Source organism: Morus notabilis, unplaced genomic scaffold, assembly GCF_000414095.1.
Source record: "Morus notabilis unplaced genomic scaffold, ASM41409v2 Scaffold297, whole genome shotgun sequence".
Lineage (NCBI taxonomy): Eukaryota > Viridiplantae > Streptophyta > Magnoliopsida > Rosales > Moraceae > Morus > Morus notabilis.
In genome coordinates, this window is record NW_010357726.1 from 291,993 (window position 1) to 308,757 (window position 16,765).

General features: G+C 33.9%; 3 protein-coding genes and 1 non-coding gene across 5 annotated transcripts in view; all 4 read left to right on the forward strand.

The window, feature by feature from the left end:
• Positions 1-1,745, forward strand: part of LOC21411586 (probable E3 ubiquitin-protein ligase RHB1A) — a 3,286-nt gene extending 1,541 nt beyond the window's left edge. The window contains exons 4-6 of one of the 2 annotated variants that reach the window (XM_024175634.1): positions 1-414; positions 614-723; positions 806-1,745. In XM_024175634.1, the coding sequence (XP_024031402.1) occupies positions 1-414; positions 614-723; positions 806-838 (557 nt within the window). In that variant the 3' untranslated portion in view covers positions 839-1,745. The remainder of the gene's footprint in view (positions 415-613; positions 724-805) is intronic. The other variant, XM_024175629.1, reaches the window with a different exon arrangement.
• A 2,300-nt stretch (positions 1,746-4,045) lies between these two features.
• On the forward strand, positions 4,046-7,337 carry LOC21406996 (AT-rich interactive domain-containing protein 2). Its single transcript, XM_010090775.2, is given in 3 exon segments — positions 4,046-5,147; positions 5,149-5,215; positions 6,047-7,337. Coding segments are annotated over 3 exon segments (1,752 nt in total). The 5' UTR covers positions 4,046-4,344; the 3' UTR covers positions 6,929-7,337.
• Positions 7,338-12,607: 5,270 nt separating this feature from the next.
• Positions 12,608-15,008, forward strand: LOC21406999 (ubiquitin-conjugating enzyme E2 5). The gene is made up of 6 exons (XM_010090778.2): positions 12,608-12,777; positions 12,896-12,975; positions 13,414-13,528; positions 13,648-13,700; positions 13,873-14,001; positions 14,607-15,008. The coding sequence occupies exons 1-6, from the start codon at positions 12,734-12,736 to the stop codon at positions 14,735-14,737; spliced, it is 552 nt and encodes a 183-aa protein (XP_010089080.1). The 5' UTR covers positions 12,608-12,733; the 3' UTR covers positions 14,738-15,008.
• A 524-nt stretch (positions 15,009-15,532) lies between these two features.
• TRNAT-UGU lies at positions 15,533-15,604 on the forward strand. Its single transcript has one exon. It is a non-coding gene; the product is annotated as a tRNA-Thr (tRNA).
• The last annotated feature ends 1,161 nt before the right edge of the window (positions 15,605-16,765 follow it).

Sequence of the window (16,765 nt, forward strand, 5' to 3'; positions counted from 1 at the left end):
CGGAAGAGCATGTGCCTCTGTCATCTCAACGCGGTCCTACACTCTCTTCTGGACTCCTTGTTGATACTAATTTGGATACATCCAGCCCTGACACTTACAGACCACCTCCTGCACCGATGCCATATGATGTGGCTTTTGGACGCCCTCATTCTCCACCGGTGGCTCAAGAAATTAGTGTTGACAAAAACGGAGCGACAACACAGACAACAAATTCTGATACTGTTCAAGAAGCCGGTGGTGGTAATGTTCAAGATCCTTCAGTTAAGTGTGAAGACTTGAAGGAATCAGACTGTAAAGCACAGACTGATCTTGAACTTGACGACACAAAGGAGGTGGAAGTTGAACTCTCGAAGTCGGTGGATGCCGTTGTTTTGACAACTGAGGAAGAGGATGTTTGTCCAATCTGTTTGGAGGGTAAACTCGTTATTGCAAACTGTATTAGATTTCTTATCCCATAAAGCTTCTTTGTTAGACCTCCTATTGTTAATTGCATCGGTCCTTTAGTTTTTGCAATTTTGTATTCATTATTCTTTCTTTCCATTTGTCAGTGATAACTTGACATTCTTTCGAAGAATTTTGAGAATCGGTTTCAGCCATTTTCACTTCTTTGCAGAGTATGACACTGAGAACCCAAAACTTACCACAAAATGTGAGCATCATTTTCACCTTGCGTGCATTCTTGAATGGATGGAAAGAAGTGAAGCCTGCCCTGTCTGTGATCAGGTTAGAGTTAAAACGTTCTTTACTTTGTTTTGTTTTTTTAATTGTTATATCATACATCCATTGTCATTCATAATTCTTATAGGGAAATTTGTTTCCCTTCCGACGCAGGAAATGACATTCGATCCTCCTATCGATTCCTAGCAGTCGGCAACACGTTGAGTACGGTTTGAGAAGCATAGCATACATTTTCGATAAATCCCGCAGTTTTTTTTTTCCTTGTCCACAGTTAAGTGGCAACCTGATATAGGTTGTCGATTGGTTTTGTTGGTCAGTGCATTGGGCATTCATATCGTCAGAAAACAAAGAAAAAGAAATGGGCAATAGAAAACAAGGATAGTTATTTTTCCTTTTTTTTGGGTGGTGGTGGTGGAGGATAGGAAGATCTTGAGAAAGGTGTAACGCTGATCTTAAGGTTCAATTTCTGCTTTCACTGCATTGGGATAATATTTGTCTCATTTAGTTGTCTGAAGTTGATTAGTTCTCAAAACAAATAGGTGGTAAAAAGAAATTCTACATGCTTTTGTCATCTCTCTCTTTCTGCGAGTATAGAGTTTTTCACGAGTCTGCTTGGATATTGTCGTTTCGTGTTTTTGCCGTTCGCATTGGTCCTGTAAATGGCATATAGTTTACACACTGGGTTCTGGGCTGGTGGACAAAGGGGATTTGATCAGTGTAATGGAAGATGGAAGGATCTTATGAAAAGCACATGGTTGTATTCCAGATAATTCATGTATATACATCTGATTTTTGCACCAAGATTGATTAGCAGTTAGCTCATTCATTTTCAATGGTCAAACATTCAGTTTTGTGTTTTCTGCACTTGAAAAAGTATAGTTGTTGACCATCTTGATTTTAAAAATTTAACCAACTTTGCTTTACAAAGAAAAGATTAGCCTTTTTTTTTCTGCAGTGTTGACTGTCTTGTCTGGTGAAGAGGGAGAAAAAATCATTTGAGGATATGGGGTTTTAGTTTTGAATTTAGAAGACAACAATTGTAAACAGGTTAAAAGCGTTTTGTTGGATCGACCCTAGTAAGTAGAAATGTACTACATCCAATAATGTTGAAAATATTGGATTTGGTTGTTCTCGTATTTTCATTACATATATGGCATTTAAATGGATTGATTTCGGTCCGTTTAGCAGGGTTTTTGCTTTTGTTTTTAGCCAGTAGAAGAAGAGAAGTAAAAAATGTAACTTTTCAACAAGTCTTTGGAACAAAGAGCTTAATGAGTCAAAGTGATTTTTAAATTTTCTAATAAGCAACAAAAGTGTTGGAATTAAGTTTATAATGCCTTAATTAAACTTTAGTATAAGTTTTAAAGTTTATTTATAAGTTCTTTTTTTAAAGGTTACAATTTCTGACTTTGATTGGAAGCTCTTCTGAAAAGTCAAAGCACTTCTGACATATTATTTAAGCACTTTTAGAAGTAATTTTTGGATCTAAGAAGTCAAAAATAGCTCTTAGAAAGCACTCCTAAACAGGTCTGAAAAAATATATATTAGAAACTATTTAAGATGGTGAAAAATATTACTTATATTATTTTACTTAAAAATAAACAATTGTTCATTCAATTAATAAAGATAAAATAAAAGATTATAATAGATTATATATGACATTTTATTATTTAGAATGATATAAATTATAGGCTTATATTCATGATAAATTATGTAATTTTCTCGATAAGTCATTGCCTTCTTCAATTAACGATTCATTGTGATAAATTATTGCTTTCTTCTATCCAAATGATTCATTGTACAGAAGCTACTAATGGCAAAATAATAATAATAATAATAATAATAATAAATAAATAAATAAATAAATAAAGGAATGAATGAAAAAAAAAAAAAAAAAAAAAAACCCATAACTACAAATTAGAGAACCAACGTGTTAGTTGTTGCTACCTTTTGTAGCGTGGCAGTGAAGGTAAGAAATTATTATACAAATGAACGTTTTTTGGTTTCGTAAATTCGGTTAAAATGTTGACAGGGAAAATAAAAACAGGTAATAGATAATTATTTTGCTGAGAAAATGGGCAATAGATAAATTGGTATCAGATTCTTCTTCTTTTTTTCTTAGGATATTTTTGGCCAAAACATGTATTTAATTCGGGGAGAATTAATGAAAACTAAGTGGCAAAAAGGGATTAAAAGATGCAAGTGAACGCCTGAAAAAGGGTTATTTTTTGTAGGTCAAAAGAGTAATACTAATTTCAAAAAGAAAAAAGCATCATTGGAATGTCATATAAGAGGAAATGGTTTAACTCCAATTTGTACGTTACGATAGACGATTGTAATCATCGTCAATTTCCTAAACTTTTAACTACACCTATAATGTTGAATTCCATTTAGATCTTATCTCTATAATTATTCAGAGTGACCAATAATTGAACTACATAAAATTCTTTTTTATTTCCATAGTTGCTGTGTTATTAATACTGTTCCTTATCTCATGTCATTATTTTCTCTTACCTTTCTTAAATTAAAAATATAATTAGCTGCCCTTCAAAAAAAATAAATAAATAATTAGGTGGGCTTCGTTTAAATTCCATCATTTTAAAAAGAAGAGAGAGAGACTATATCCCACCAATCATTTTTCCAAGATTTCAAATAAATATCACAGTACTAAATGAACAATTATGGACTATTAGATCTAAATACAATTTAAATCGGTTAAATTTGTCTTGATTCACCTAGGGTAAGTATTTCGTATCATAAAATTATGTAGAAAAATTTACGACGCTGCGTAATCTTAAGGGAGATTCTTTGGATTTTGAATAGATTTAACGATTAAAAATTTAATCCCATCGTCGGAAGTCTATCGAAAAAATTGTATATTATGTATATTTTTTTAATTTAATGTGATTTTAACTAGATCTAACGGTTAAAAATCAAATCTTACAATCAAAAGCTTATCGAAAAAACTCCCTAATTTTAAACCGTAAATTTTTTTATTAAATTTATATATATTTTTTGATATAATCTAACGGTCTGTAGCTATAAAATAATTGATAGGGTAGAAAATGTTTTCCTAATTTATAAGCCTATCTCTCTATTTTGTATTGAATAATACTATAAGATACTAATAAATATTTAGCACCACTTATTGAGTCCGTTTGATTGAAAGATTCGTTTTCTGATTCAAATTATGGTTTATGATTCGTTATAATATTTTTTTTTTATAAAAAATACACATAAATTAAAAATTATTTTAATCTCATGATTTTAATCCATGAACTAAACGGAACCTGAGGCATGGTGCTTAGAACCCGTCCTGTCTGTATATTGGGCATGACCTGAATAAAATGCTGCTGGCTGTCACTAATAATTTTTTTTACTCCTAAATACGTTTAAGGTTTGGGCTTTTCCCGAACTCTCAGACCCCGTCTCGTTGTCGTCTCTGCAACCGTCACGACAGACATTTGTCGGCCATGCCAATCAGTTCAGCTCACTCCCCCACCTTGAAGAAAATGAGGTAAAAATTAGAAAACCCAAATAAATAATAAATAAAATAAATCCCTGCCCTCACACTTTTACCCTTTTTCCTTTCGCCATTTTTGTTCCGTCCGATCTCCAAAAAGAGAGCTCGCTTTCGGTATCAAGATATACAAAGCTGAAGCTTTCATGGCAGGATGGTCAACTTTAGCAAATGGGTCTGCTTTAGATTCCCTTGAAAATGTCTGTGCTCATCGGAAAAAGGGTCTCGTTGTTGGGTGTGTTGATAATGATCATGATAGCGATGAATCCGACGGTGGTGGTGTTGAGTTTAGGCTACGGAGGTTGTTTGATGAGGTCATGTCCGTCTTCCTCAAGGCGATTGGTGAAAAGGGTAGGTTTAGGCCTGTCCCGGCAATGCTTCCATGTGAGAAATCTGTTGATTTGTTCGAGTTGTTTTGGGTTGTGAGAGAGAAAGGTGGGTATGAATCCGTGACAAAGAAAAGGTTGTGGGGTTTTGTGGCCAAGAAATTGGGGTTGGGTTTTGGGGCCATGGCGGCCGTGAAATTGGTGTACTTCAAGTATCTGAGTGAGTTAGAGCAATGGCTTAACAATAGGGGAAAGTGTGGGAATTTTGGGCGCTTGTCTTTGGAGCTAGAGACCGAGTTTAGAGATTTGTTCTCCCATTGTAGGCTTGTTCAAGTTGAGAAGAGAAAAAAATTGTGCTTGAAAGATGCCAAATGTTCAGGCTTTGTCAAGTGTAATGGTGATAATGACGAAAAGTTTGGTGACAAAGATCACGATGAATCTGATCATCTTATGGTCTTGAACTCTAGTGGTGATGACAAGAAAGAAAAGGACAATAAGAGAAAGAGAGAGTCTTTGTCGGGACTAGTGAAGTGGTTGACAGAGGTGGCAAAGCATTCGGATGATCCTTCCATTGGGGTAATAGGAGGGCCTTCTGTGTTGAAGGAGCATAAGGAGGGGAAAGAGAATCAGGGCAAGAGAGATGTTGTTAAGAAGGCATGTGAATTCCAACAATGAAGAATCTCTATTGCAGGTAAAAGTTTGTATATCCTTTGTGTTTTCTCTATTGTTTTTCAATTTGTCCTAGTGTGATTTCTTGAGGTCTAGAGGTTAGATCCGCTTGGTCATGCACAATTTATTTCAACCTTTTTGTGGAGTCTGAATGAAACTTAACATTTGATCTGGTTATCGCAGATAGTTGAATTGCATAAGCTTCTGTTATCTACTATGAGATTTTTTTTAGTGCTAACAAATTTTCAATGCTCCTTCATGTTTGTCTTTCTTGTAGTTAAGTTGTTCAAAACATCGTAAACAGATTCTTTAAAATAAAGTGAGTGTGTGTGTGTGTGTGTGTGTGTGTGTGTGTGTCTCTCTCTCTCTCTCTCTCTCTCTCTCTCTCTCTCTCTCTCTCTCTCTATATATATATATATATATATATATGTTGTTGGAGATGCAAGGTATTTTTTCCTCCTTTTATTCTTGAGTAAACACCCCCCTTCCTTCTAAACCCCGGAAAACTTGAATATAATGAAAGTGCATTTTTCATTGAGAAAATAAACCAGTTAGAGGAATCAACTAAAGGGTATTAACAGCACCAAATTATGTACAAGTTTCACGTGTCTAGTGTCTTACATCCATGGTGATTAGATTTATATTGTTGTTCCTATTGTTGCCTTGTCGTTGGAACCATGACCAATGTTTCTGGCAGTTCGTGTCTAATGTTTGGAGTAAATGGATTCTCAAGAGTCTAGGGTCTGGAAAAAGAAGTCTACAACGGTGATTCTTTTCCTGTAATTTTACTTAGTACCATATGTAGACGAAATATTTGCTGATTTGATGAAAGAGATCATGCTCTGACTTGCAGAAGAAGCTAAAGATGCATCCGTCTATGTACGAGGATAATATTGCTCTCAGCCACCATTCTTCGGAGAGATCAAGGTGCAGCAAAAGGCTTACAAATTTGTCGAAATCTCGTTCATGTTCTTGTTGCAATCCATGTTCACCAAGTTCCCCTAAACTGATAAGTCCTCGTAAAGTAGAGGTGGATAATGAGCCTAAGGAGGAAGAAGTTATAGAAGTTGATTTGCCAGTTTTAGCTAAGGAACTCTGCCCTTTGGAGGATGAGTCCGTCAAAAAGGATGTTTCTGTGGGGCCCCTCTTTCAAGCTGATGTCCCAGAATGGACTGGTGTGGTATATGAGAGTGATCCTAAATGGCTAGGCACTCGAGTATGGCCGAAGGAATGCAGAGAACACAAATACCCTATTAAGGAAATAAATACTATTGGCAAGGGAAGACCGGAATTTTGTGGCTGTCCACTTCCAGGATCTGTTGAATGTGTAAGATTTCACATTGCTGAGGCAAGGATGAAACTAAAGCTCGAACTGGGTCCGGCATTTTATCATTGGAGGTTTGACCATATGGGCGAGGAAGTTTCACTTCGGTGGACAGCTGAACAGGAAAAGAGGTTCAGAGAAATAGTGAAATCAAATAAGTACTTTGGGGACAGGAAAATCAGATGGTTTCCTATGAAGACGATGGAAAACATGGTAAGCTACTACTTCAACGTGTTCCTTGTCCAGAAAAGACGTTACCAAAATCGGGTAACTCTAAAAAATATTGATAGTGATGATGATGAAAAAGAGTTTGGATCTATAGGCGGCCCTTTCGGGAATAATGCAGTTGATCTTTCAGGGTCCAACATGCTGTCATGTGTTCAGAATAAGCAGTGCACCGATTTGGAATAAACAAAATGCAAGCAGGAGTTAAACCCCTTCTGAACTATGCAACTTTCTCTCCAGATTTTAAAGTGTTCAAGGTAATAACAGTCATGAGTGATGCAATTTTGAGGGTAGTGCCTGAAGTGGTGGAAGAGACTTGGTCATTTTCTTGAAGACCCCAGAAGAGAATTTGCAGAATTCAGTTTTGGAGCTGACCAAGTAAGCCTGGAATGTTGTATTCGAAAAATATATTACTGATTAGATAGCTCCATTGTAAATACCTTGTGCAGCACCAGGTTTTTCTTCTAGACACACCCATTTGGCCATATTTTTAGATAAAGGAAATACTAGGGGAATATACACAGTCGTTCGAGTTGTATTTTCTTTTTCTTTTTCTTTTACCCTTATGAGATGACTATGCGGCATTTTGTTTTGCTAATGTTTTAACATCATGTGTTTTTACTTGCTTGTGGATCTCTCTCTATATTATAGCTTTCATTTTTTATTTTTTATTTTCTAGGTGATAGGTGATGAGTGAGATTCTACTGCTGGAAAAGGAACCAAAATTTGAGTAAATTTTCTTTGAGATTTAGTAAGTTTCTACAATCTAAAAAAAAAAATCTCTAGAGTTGCAAAATGCCGTGTCAAAACAATCTCTCCTGAGATAGTAGCATATATAAAACAAAACTATATCGCTAGACAGAGTAGCATAACAGAGTAGCATAATCCCATGTCATACCTACACCTAGTAAGGCAATTATAAGATGACAGTATAGATACCATTGGGGCTATTAACCCACGCCAAAAAAGAAAAGAAAAAATTAAAAAACGTACCCAAATCAATTAGTATCGGGTTTGTAAACCTCAAGAGATTTGAAATAACACCTAAACACAAAATAAAACTAATTAATCGAAATGAAAAGGAGAAAAAAGAAATAATAAAGCCCAATACCTGGGTGAGAGCAAAGCTGACGATGCAGCCACATACGCGACATTTCAAGGCCTCCGCATTGTCGAGTGGCAAATCAGTTGGCCCCTTCGCTGGCGTCAAGTGAAAACGCTGATTGAACACTGCCAATTCCTAGCCTAAGACCTCGGTGAGCCCAAGAAAGAAGCCCGGATTGGCCACTGCTTTGGTGTGGCAAACCGAGCAGGTCAACAGGCGGCCGGAGAAGAAGAGTGCCATTTAGTTACGAGTTACAAAGAGCAGTAGTAGGAACTAGAATTCGAATGACAAGAAAAGTGAACAACGAACGAAAATACCGAGGCATGTGTATCACACAGTTTCCTTAAAGCATACCCACCTCCTCACTGTACGTACACGTGGATCATTAGGCGTTTGCCTCTTAGAATACAACGGCTTACTAGTAGCAATGGCGCACAACGATATTGTCATAGTTTTTCTTATACAGTATTTTCACAACCAGCCAAACTGCTCAATAAACATCATCTGGACTTTGCTTCATACCTCAACGGCGTTTTCAAAACAAAATAGTTCTCTCTCATAACAAAGAGCTCTTGTTTTGTTAAAATGATTATTCAAGCATCTCGAATGTACAAATGCAGGAAGATTCAACTACATGGTATGTAAACTCCAATGGCATAGACTTGGAATTGGAAGAAAGTAAGCCAACCTTCAGCAAGGGAATGAAGGTTGAAGTCAGAAGTGGCGATGAAGGTTTCCGAGGCTCTTGGTACGTACACAGCAAAGATTGTTGGAGCCAGCACCGACAAGTAGTTTATGGTGGAATATGAGACATAGAGAACAATGATGAAACCAAGTACTGCTTTAAGAAGTGATGTAATGTGATGAACATAAGGCCTTCTCCCCCCAGAAATTCAACGCGTCTACCCTTTTTGCGGTCTGTGAAAACATTGATGCATGGTATAAATGTAAGCTCTGTTTGGTTCACGAGTTCAACTCAGTGATTTTGATTAATTGGCGGGAACTTTGTAAGAGAAGAATATTTTGAATTCAAATTCTTTGTGAGATCAAAAACACCGTAAAAGAATCAGAATCATAGGTTTAAATATAAGAACTAAATGAGGCCATAATGATGGGTGGTGGGTAGGTCGCACATCCAACGTTCTTTCTGGCTCCAAGTATATAGTCTGCTTTTGGACTACTAACGAGGCATCAGAGTTTGATCATTGTAACTTAAGCCTCATAAGGAATGGGTAGATGGAAAATTGGGTACACGCTTCCATGGTATGACTTTTGTATCTGAATATTGCATAGTATTTAAAAAAAAAATTACATGGTTTGGCTTCTCAAGTGGTGTAAGTAGTATCAATGAAATTGCCCATAATTGGTGATTTGTTTCCCAACAATTAGATGTTGAAAAACATATATATGAGCAGCTCGGGGAGGCTAGAACTTTAACATTTAGGTTTCCATTCATTTCACTGATTTAAGTTTAGAATTCGAATTTTATTACAGTAAAAAACTCTCAGAAATAATCACATCTAACTTTTTTACTACAGTAAAAAATTCTTACATAAAATCACATTTTAACTCGAATTAAAAACTCAATCAGCGAATTAAACGGGCCAAGTGTTTAGAGGCTTGTAAAATGGTACTAGTGATCAGATTTCAGCAGTCAAATTTTCATTGGATGCCAACAACTATCTTATAGCCGTGGTGCTCCTGCAGTTTTTGCCCTCTTCTTAACTTTTTCATCTATAGACACACCCATTTAGCCATATCCTCAGATAAAGGAAATACTAAGAGGGATATACTCATTCGAGTTGTACTTTTATTATTATTATTATTATTATTATACTATGTGGTCTTTTGTTTTGTTAATGTTTTATCATCACGTGTTTGTTACTTGTTTTTATCTGTCTTTTTTCTCTCTAGTTCTCCTACCTCAGCTTCTGAATCTCTCTCTCTCTCTCTCTCTCTCTCTCTCTCTCTCTCTCTCTCTCATGTAGATGGACTATCAATTTTCGAACTCTGCAGACACCTAAGTTGCTGTCTTTTAAATGCAAACTGCAAAGGTTTTTCATCCACTCCCCTGCAGATAAGATACGGTCATCTTTGCAGTAATGTGGTGAAAGTCACGAGACACATGTCACAAGTGGCTCTCTGAGCTGGCTTATAGTATTGGCTTATGCATAATGTATAGCTTTCATTTTTTATTTTCTAGGTGATAGGTGATGAGGGTCCACATCCGCCCTTTATTTGATACGGTTCCGAATTCGATTTGATATTAAACATTGTGTTTTATATCAGTATCTTTTTTTTTTTTTTCATATATTCTACCATAAAATTTTCCTAATAATTGAAACCTCTTCTCTTTCTCCACTTTGATTAAAAAGAAATTTAAAAAAAAGGGTCTAAAATAACTAAAAGATAATTGGTCGAGGGCCAATGATTGTAATTTGGAACCTTTTTCTCCTTTCTTCTTTTGGATTGAAGTATCGTGTATATTATAATAGGCTTGAGGACGTCATGTCGTTTCTCTTTTTGAACGTGAAAATTCAAATGAAGTGCCTAAAAAAGACCTAAACCAAAAAAGTAGGTACTTGTTGGCTCCATTCATTTCGCTGATTCGAGTTTATAATTTGAGTTCTGTTACAGTAAAAAGTTCTCACAAATAATCACATCTAACTTTTTTACTACAGTAAAAAGCTCTCACATAAAATCACATCTCAACTCAAATTAAAAATTTAAATCAACGAACTAAACGGGTCATGTTAATGCCTCCATAGCTTTTTCCTCAATTGAGAAAAACTATTTATTTTCTCTCCCTTTTATTTGTTTCTAAATTTGACCGTTCAGTGTCTATAACCTCTATAAATGATAATATTTTGTGATAATATCAATAATGAAACCTTCATGCATTTTCTTTTTCTTGATGCATTTATTTGCTTCACTGAAATGCTCTGCCATTTAACGTCTATAACCTCTTTTTACAACAAAGTTATTTACCTTATTTTGATTTCGTGTTTTTATCTGATAGCCCGACATGTTCATTGTCAATGTGTTGGAAACATTTAATTTTGATTTCCTGTCATTGTTTCTACACAATCGTATAAGGGCATGGTTTTAGCACTTCTGTCTCTTGGAAACTAGTTCTTTTGGAGTGTAACTTGAGTGTAATTTTTGAGTTGAATTTGAGTTAGAACTTGAGTTGAAGTTAGAACTTTAGGGCATGTTCTTTTGTCTAAAAAACTCAAAAAAAGACAACTCGAGTTCCAAATTTATTCAAGTTCACGTTCTTTTAAGTTTCAACTTTATTCAATTTTACTCAACTTTATTCAAGTTACAACTTTAACTCAAGTTATAACTCAAATTCAACTAAAAAATTACACTCAAATTACACTCTAAAAGAACGACCCCTTAATAAAATTGAGTAAAATTGAATAAAGTTAAAACTTAAAAGAACGTGAACTTGAATAAAGTTAAAACTTGAGTTGTCTTTTTTTGAGTTTTTTAGACAAAATAACATGCCCTAAAAATACATACATCTCAACAAAAAAATAAAAAAAATAAAAAATAAAAAGCGTACTCTCTTTGATATCTCTACACTAAAATATATCACAAGAAGGCCATTAATTGTACTTGCAAAATGTTAGGACAATATGAACCTACTTTTTTCTCTCTCTCTCTCTAATCAGTCCATCTTAATAGCTATAATGTATAAATTGAACGACCTTCAAACAATTTAAAATAGTAACATAAAATAAAATTGAATTATATATTCTAGAAACTAGCTTGAAGAAGGTCACTTTCATTTGAGGTGGAAAACCATACGTTACATTCATTCTCTTGTGAGAAGCAAGAGATTATTACTTCATCGTGTAAAACTCGGCGGCTAAAAAGCCTAACTCAAAATAATTGTTATTCAAATTTTCCTTTGAAAAAAAAGTTTTTATTGACTTTCCCCCAAAAAGGAAAAAAAAATCCTTATGTGACACAACAAATATTCCATTGCATATGCATGTATGTGTGTGTAAGAATCTGTTTCTTTATATCTTTTAAGGAAGAATAATGTTAGAAATATCAATTCAAATGTTAACTTTTATTTATCAATTGATGTGACATGTGAGTTGTCATTTTTCTATTGATAGATGTTTAAAATATTATCATATTAATTAAAAGATGACAACTCATATGTCACATCAATTAGTATATAAGAGTTGATATTTAAATTGGTATCCTTAGCATTACTCTTTAAAGAATAATTTCTTAATCTTAACATTCCTTCAATTATTGGAGCTATTTTGTCTTCAATATAAATTTCTACATAAGTTGCACCAAGCAAAATATTTCCCAAATTAATAGTTGTTTTTTCAATAATAGGAATTTTTGTTGGTACTATAGGATTTTTATTTTCACGTTATAGTGTTGTTTGTGCATATATAACTAAAAAATAATAGATTATTGGGTGTGCGTGTTATGGATGGCTGTATTTTTTAAATTTGAAGGGCAAAATAGATTATAGTAAAATTGAGCAACAAAAATATTTGGTAATAACAAATTATATTACTTATTAAAAAAATTAAAAAAATTCTCTCTCGTTTTATTTTTCCCTCTGAGCTATTTCCTATAATCTCCCCAAAATTTTCGTGACAATCGAACTATAAAGAACCTGTAAAATAAATAAATAAAATACCTAAGGAAAAGAAATTAAAGGAAGTACTTGGACATAAATTTACTTCTGAAAAAGCCGGCTTATATAAATAGAGTTTCCAGGTTTTACTTGTTTTCTACATGTCCGAACCGCTTTTGCTCTCTGCCAATTTCCCCCTCCCTCTCTCTCACCGAATAATACCCACAAAACCCAATCCAAAAAAAACAAAAGAAAAAAGAAAACCTGGGAAAAAATGTCTTCTCCGAGCAAACGCCGCGAGATGGATTTGATGAAACTGTAATATTCTTGGAACAAAATTTCTTAGATGCTCATACTGTTTTTCTTTTGATTTTTTTTTTTGCCGAATTTTTTGGTGTTGATTTTTGTTTTTTCATTTTTTTTTGGTTAAAATCAGGATGATGAGCGATTACAAGGTGGAGATGATCAACGATGGCATGCAAGAGTTCTATGTCGATTTTCATGGACCCAAAGAGAGTAAATCCATTTCTGGGGTTTTTTTTTATACTTTTTTTATTTTTATTTTTTATTTTTGCAAATTTGAGCTTATTGGATTCTGGGTTTCCACTGATTTGGATACGCATAGACTTCTCACTATATATTCTTTTAGATGCACACAACCTTTTTAGTGGATATTGATCTTGACTTATTTTTTTGGTCAGTTTTAGTCTTTGAATTTTTTGCAAATTTATCTTCTCTGTTTCAATTTTGTTTTGGTGCTTGATTCTGCAAAAAAACTTAATTTATTTGCTCAGTTTTACTTGTTCTGATTGTTCATAGTTGGGTTGCAGTTATGCCCTGTACTTTTCTCCCTCCGAAATTGCCAAAAAAAGTAACCATCTATGGAGAAATGAGAATAATGGAGGTTTTTTTTTTTAATATTCTTTTTATTTATTTTTTATGGAACTTGTTTAGGTCCTTATGAGGGAGGAGTATGGAGGATAAGGGTGGAGCTCCCAGATGCTTATCCTTATAAATCTCCATCTATTGGCTTTATCAACAAAATCTACCATCCAAATGTTGATGAAATGTGAGTTAGAGAAGTGTTGAACATTCCATCTTTTTGGATTTTTCATATCAATTCTAGAGATTTGTGTGTGAATTTAGTTTTCAAGTGTGGCTAATTTGGAGTTCTTTGATGAGTTCCAGGTCTGGCTCAGTTTGTTTAGATGTTATCAACCAGACTTGGAGCCCCATGTTTGGTAAGCTTATTCATTTTCCTTTTTTCCTGCTATGTTTGAATTTTCTTTTCTTTTTTTTTTTGGAGGTTTTTCAATATGTTATTATTACTGAATTTCTTGTGCTCCATGGTATTTGTCTTAGCTTCTGAAATTGAGGGGGTTTTTTGCTGTTTCCTTTTTAATTTTGTTTCAGACTTGGTGAATGTGTTTGAAGTATTTCTTCCTCAACTCCTTTTGTATCCGAATCCATCTGATCCATTGAATGGAGAAGCGGCTGCTCTCATGATGCGCGATCGTACTACATATGAACAAAGAGTAAAAGGTAGTGATCTTTTTCAAGTTTTTGCAACTATTAGTACATGATGATTCTTGCTTAGGTTCCCAGTTGGCTTGCTAGTGACTTTCCTTGCATTACATTTTCTATTCTTTTCGCTCTCTAAGCTACGTTATCAGGTGCCACTTCTGTTGGATTGTAAGTGCTACATTCTCACTTCACTATTATTCTTTTTTTTTTAATTGAACTTTCAGAAGTTTTCAAGCTCTTAACTATGTAAAATATGTTAATTTATGTCTATAATTTCCAGCTTTAATTCAATAAAGCCGTCCTTAGTTCAGCATCGTTGCAAATGTGTTTCTGTTGGCTTTTACCCTTTTCACCTTGGCCTATGTCTTGGACAGTCAAGTCGTCACCTTCGATTTTTCAAGTCAGAGTATAAACATTTGTGGTTTGCTGATCTATTATTTGTAATAAAAATCATCTAAGTTTCAGAATTTAGAAATTTGAAGCATTAGCAGCTAAGCGGGCCATCAACATCTTAGAGTTTGTTTCTCTTTTGCGTCCTCAATTTGTAAACATCCAAAATAAGTCGGTATAGATTTTCATCTGTGTAGATAGGCGATAATTGTGTTAATAATACTTGAAAGCAGAGTATTGTGAGAAATATGCCAAGTCAGAAGACATAGGGGCAGCTGAGGAGGAGAAATCGAGCGATGAGGAGCTGAGTGAAGATGAATATGCATCTAGTGATGAGGGGATGGCTGGAAAGGCTGATCCTTAACTGCAAATGAAATGTTGGAAATCATTTACTTCGTATTTCTTTCTGTTTTGTACATCATATATTCTGCTCCAGGAAAATGAAACCCCAGAAAACTGAAGGCTTGTGGAAAAAAAAAAAATTCCTTGCCTCCTCTGGTCGGCTCTTTTATTTTCCATGGTGGTTGTGTAAATTAATCAAACTATATTTAAAGTTTGAAATATTCATTTACTGTTGGAACTATATAACATCTGTATATTTGCTCTTTGCTGATTCTTGCTCACATAAACCGTTGATTAAGGTGTTTTTTTTTTAAGATAGACTTGGTGAAGTTGATAACATACTGGAAGGAAACAAAATGTCAAAATCTACAATTGTTGGTTAAGTTTTCTTTCTGTTTTTTTTTTTTTTCAACGAAATGACTAAAACTGAAACACGGATAAGGTGTTTGAGGACTTGGGGATGGTTTATGCTTTGTTTTTCATTTTCCTTTTGCTTCATTCAGCTGCATGCAATTCATAACATATTAATGAAGTCAACTGCTTTGGTGTAAGCAAAATGAGTTTTTTCACCATCTACATATGAATAAGGTTCTAAGGTTCTAATCTCGGTAAGAATTAAACTTCTAATCTAGAAATCACTTCTAGTAGCTTGCTCCATACAAGGTTCAGAAAAGCCAGAACGTTCAAATAAACTGTCATTTAAGTATAATACTACTATAGCTTTTTTTGTTTTTTTTCCCGGTTCAAAGCTAAAATTATGCTTTTGTTATGGAATTTCTTTGTAAGAATTAAAACAAAGTGGAATGCATCAAACCAAGCCCCTATAGCTCAGTGGTAGAGCGTCAGTCTTGTAAACTGAAGGTCCGTAGTTCGATCCTGCGTGGGGGCACTAGAATTTTTATCATTTTTTTTTAAATATTTTGTGTGTTTACGTGTTTTTACCATTCTTGCGGGCCCACAAACAGCAATCAATGGGCACAGTTTTGCCGCAAATTTTGACCTGCGCAATCCTTGGACGGCCTCTAAGATCAGAATCTCACTTTTTAACTTTCAACGTGTCGATAATTCATTGGCAGTAAATACCAGCTGTGGCTGTGAAATGTAATAATAAGATGTCATATAATTTTTCCTGCAAAGAAAATCTGAGTTGTTCTTCTGGTGGTGACAGTGACATTTAAATAGTTTTCAAGCTTAAAAAATAAATAAATAAACTGATAAGTTCATGGACCGTCAAGTTTCAACTTTCAAGTCATCCACTAACATATAGCAATTGTGCCTCATTAAACCAACTTTTGAAATGATGCATGTCACATCCATTTTTTAAATTTAAATTTAGAATTTAAATCATATTATAATAAAAAAAAATTAAAAAAAATTATATTTTATTATTTTATTATAATAAAAAAAATTCACATAAAATTATATCTTAATGTGAATGAAAAATTTAAATTAGTAAACAAAATGGATCCTTAATTTTAAATTTCTACCAAAAAAATGATGTCATTTTGAAAAAAAAAAATAACCGAAAAGGTGAGCTTTTTTATTCTGATATTTCAACCAATAAAACCACAATTTTGTTCAAATGTGGAACTTGGAACTGTTTTGTTGTTCCCAAGTACAAGTAAAATGATGTCCTTTCAGATATATTCAACCAAATGATTGTTATTTAGCATGATGATTAGTCCGATAAATAAATAAATAGATTTCGACGTTTCATAAGGGATAATTCCGCTAGGGTACGAAGAAAAAAAAATATATTTCTATTTATTTCAACGGGTTAAATCTCCACTCTCTTAAAAAAAAAAAAAAAATTCCACATGAATCTGAGCTCGTTTAGTTCATGAATTAAAATTATTTTTAATTTATGTATATTTTTTGTAAGAAAAAATACTGTAGCGAATCATTAATCATGATTCGAATCAGAGAATGAATTCTCTAACTAAACGGGATCTTATTCTCTTTATGAGAGAGTGGAGAGGATTATAGAACATTTTGAAAAAGAAAATCCTCAAGACGTATCATACTTAATCTTATATATATATATATATAT

Bases quoted from the DNA above. Each gene is read 5' to 3' on its own strand.
- LOC21406999 (XM_010090778.2), top strand. From the start codon at position 12,734: ATGTCTTCTCCGAGCAAACGCCGCGAGATGGATTTGATGAAACT. The intron at 12,778-12,895 runs GTAATATTCTTG...GGTTAAAATCAG, and splicing joins GAGATGGATTTGATGAAACT to GATGATGAGCGATTACAAGG. The intron at 13,701-13,872 runs GTAAGCTTATTC...ATTTTGTTTCAG, and splicing joins GACTTGGAGCCCCATGTTTG to ACTTGGTGAATGTGTTTGAA.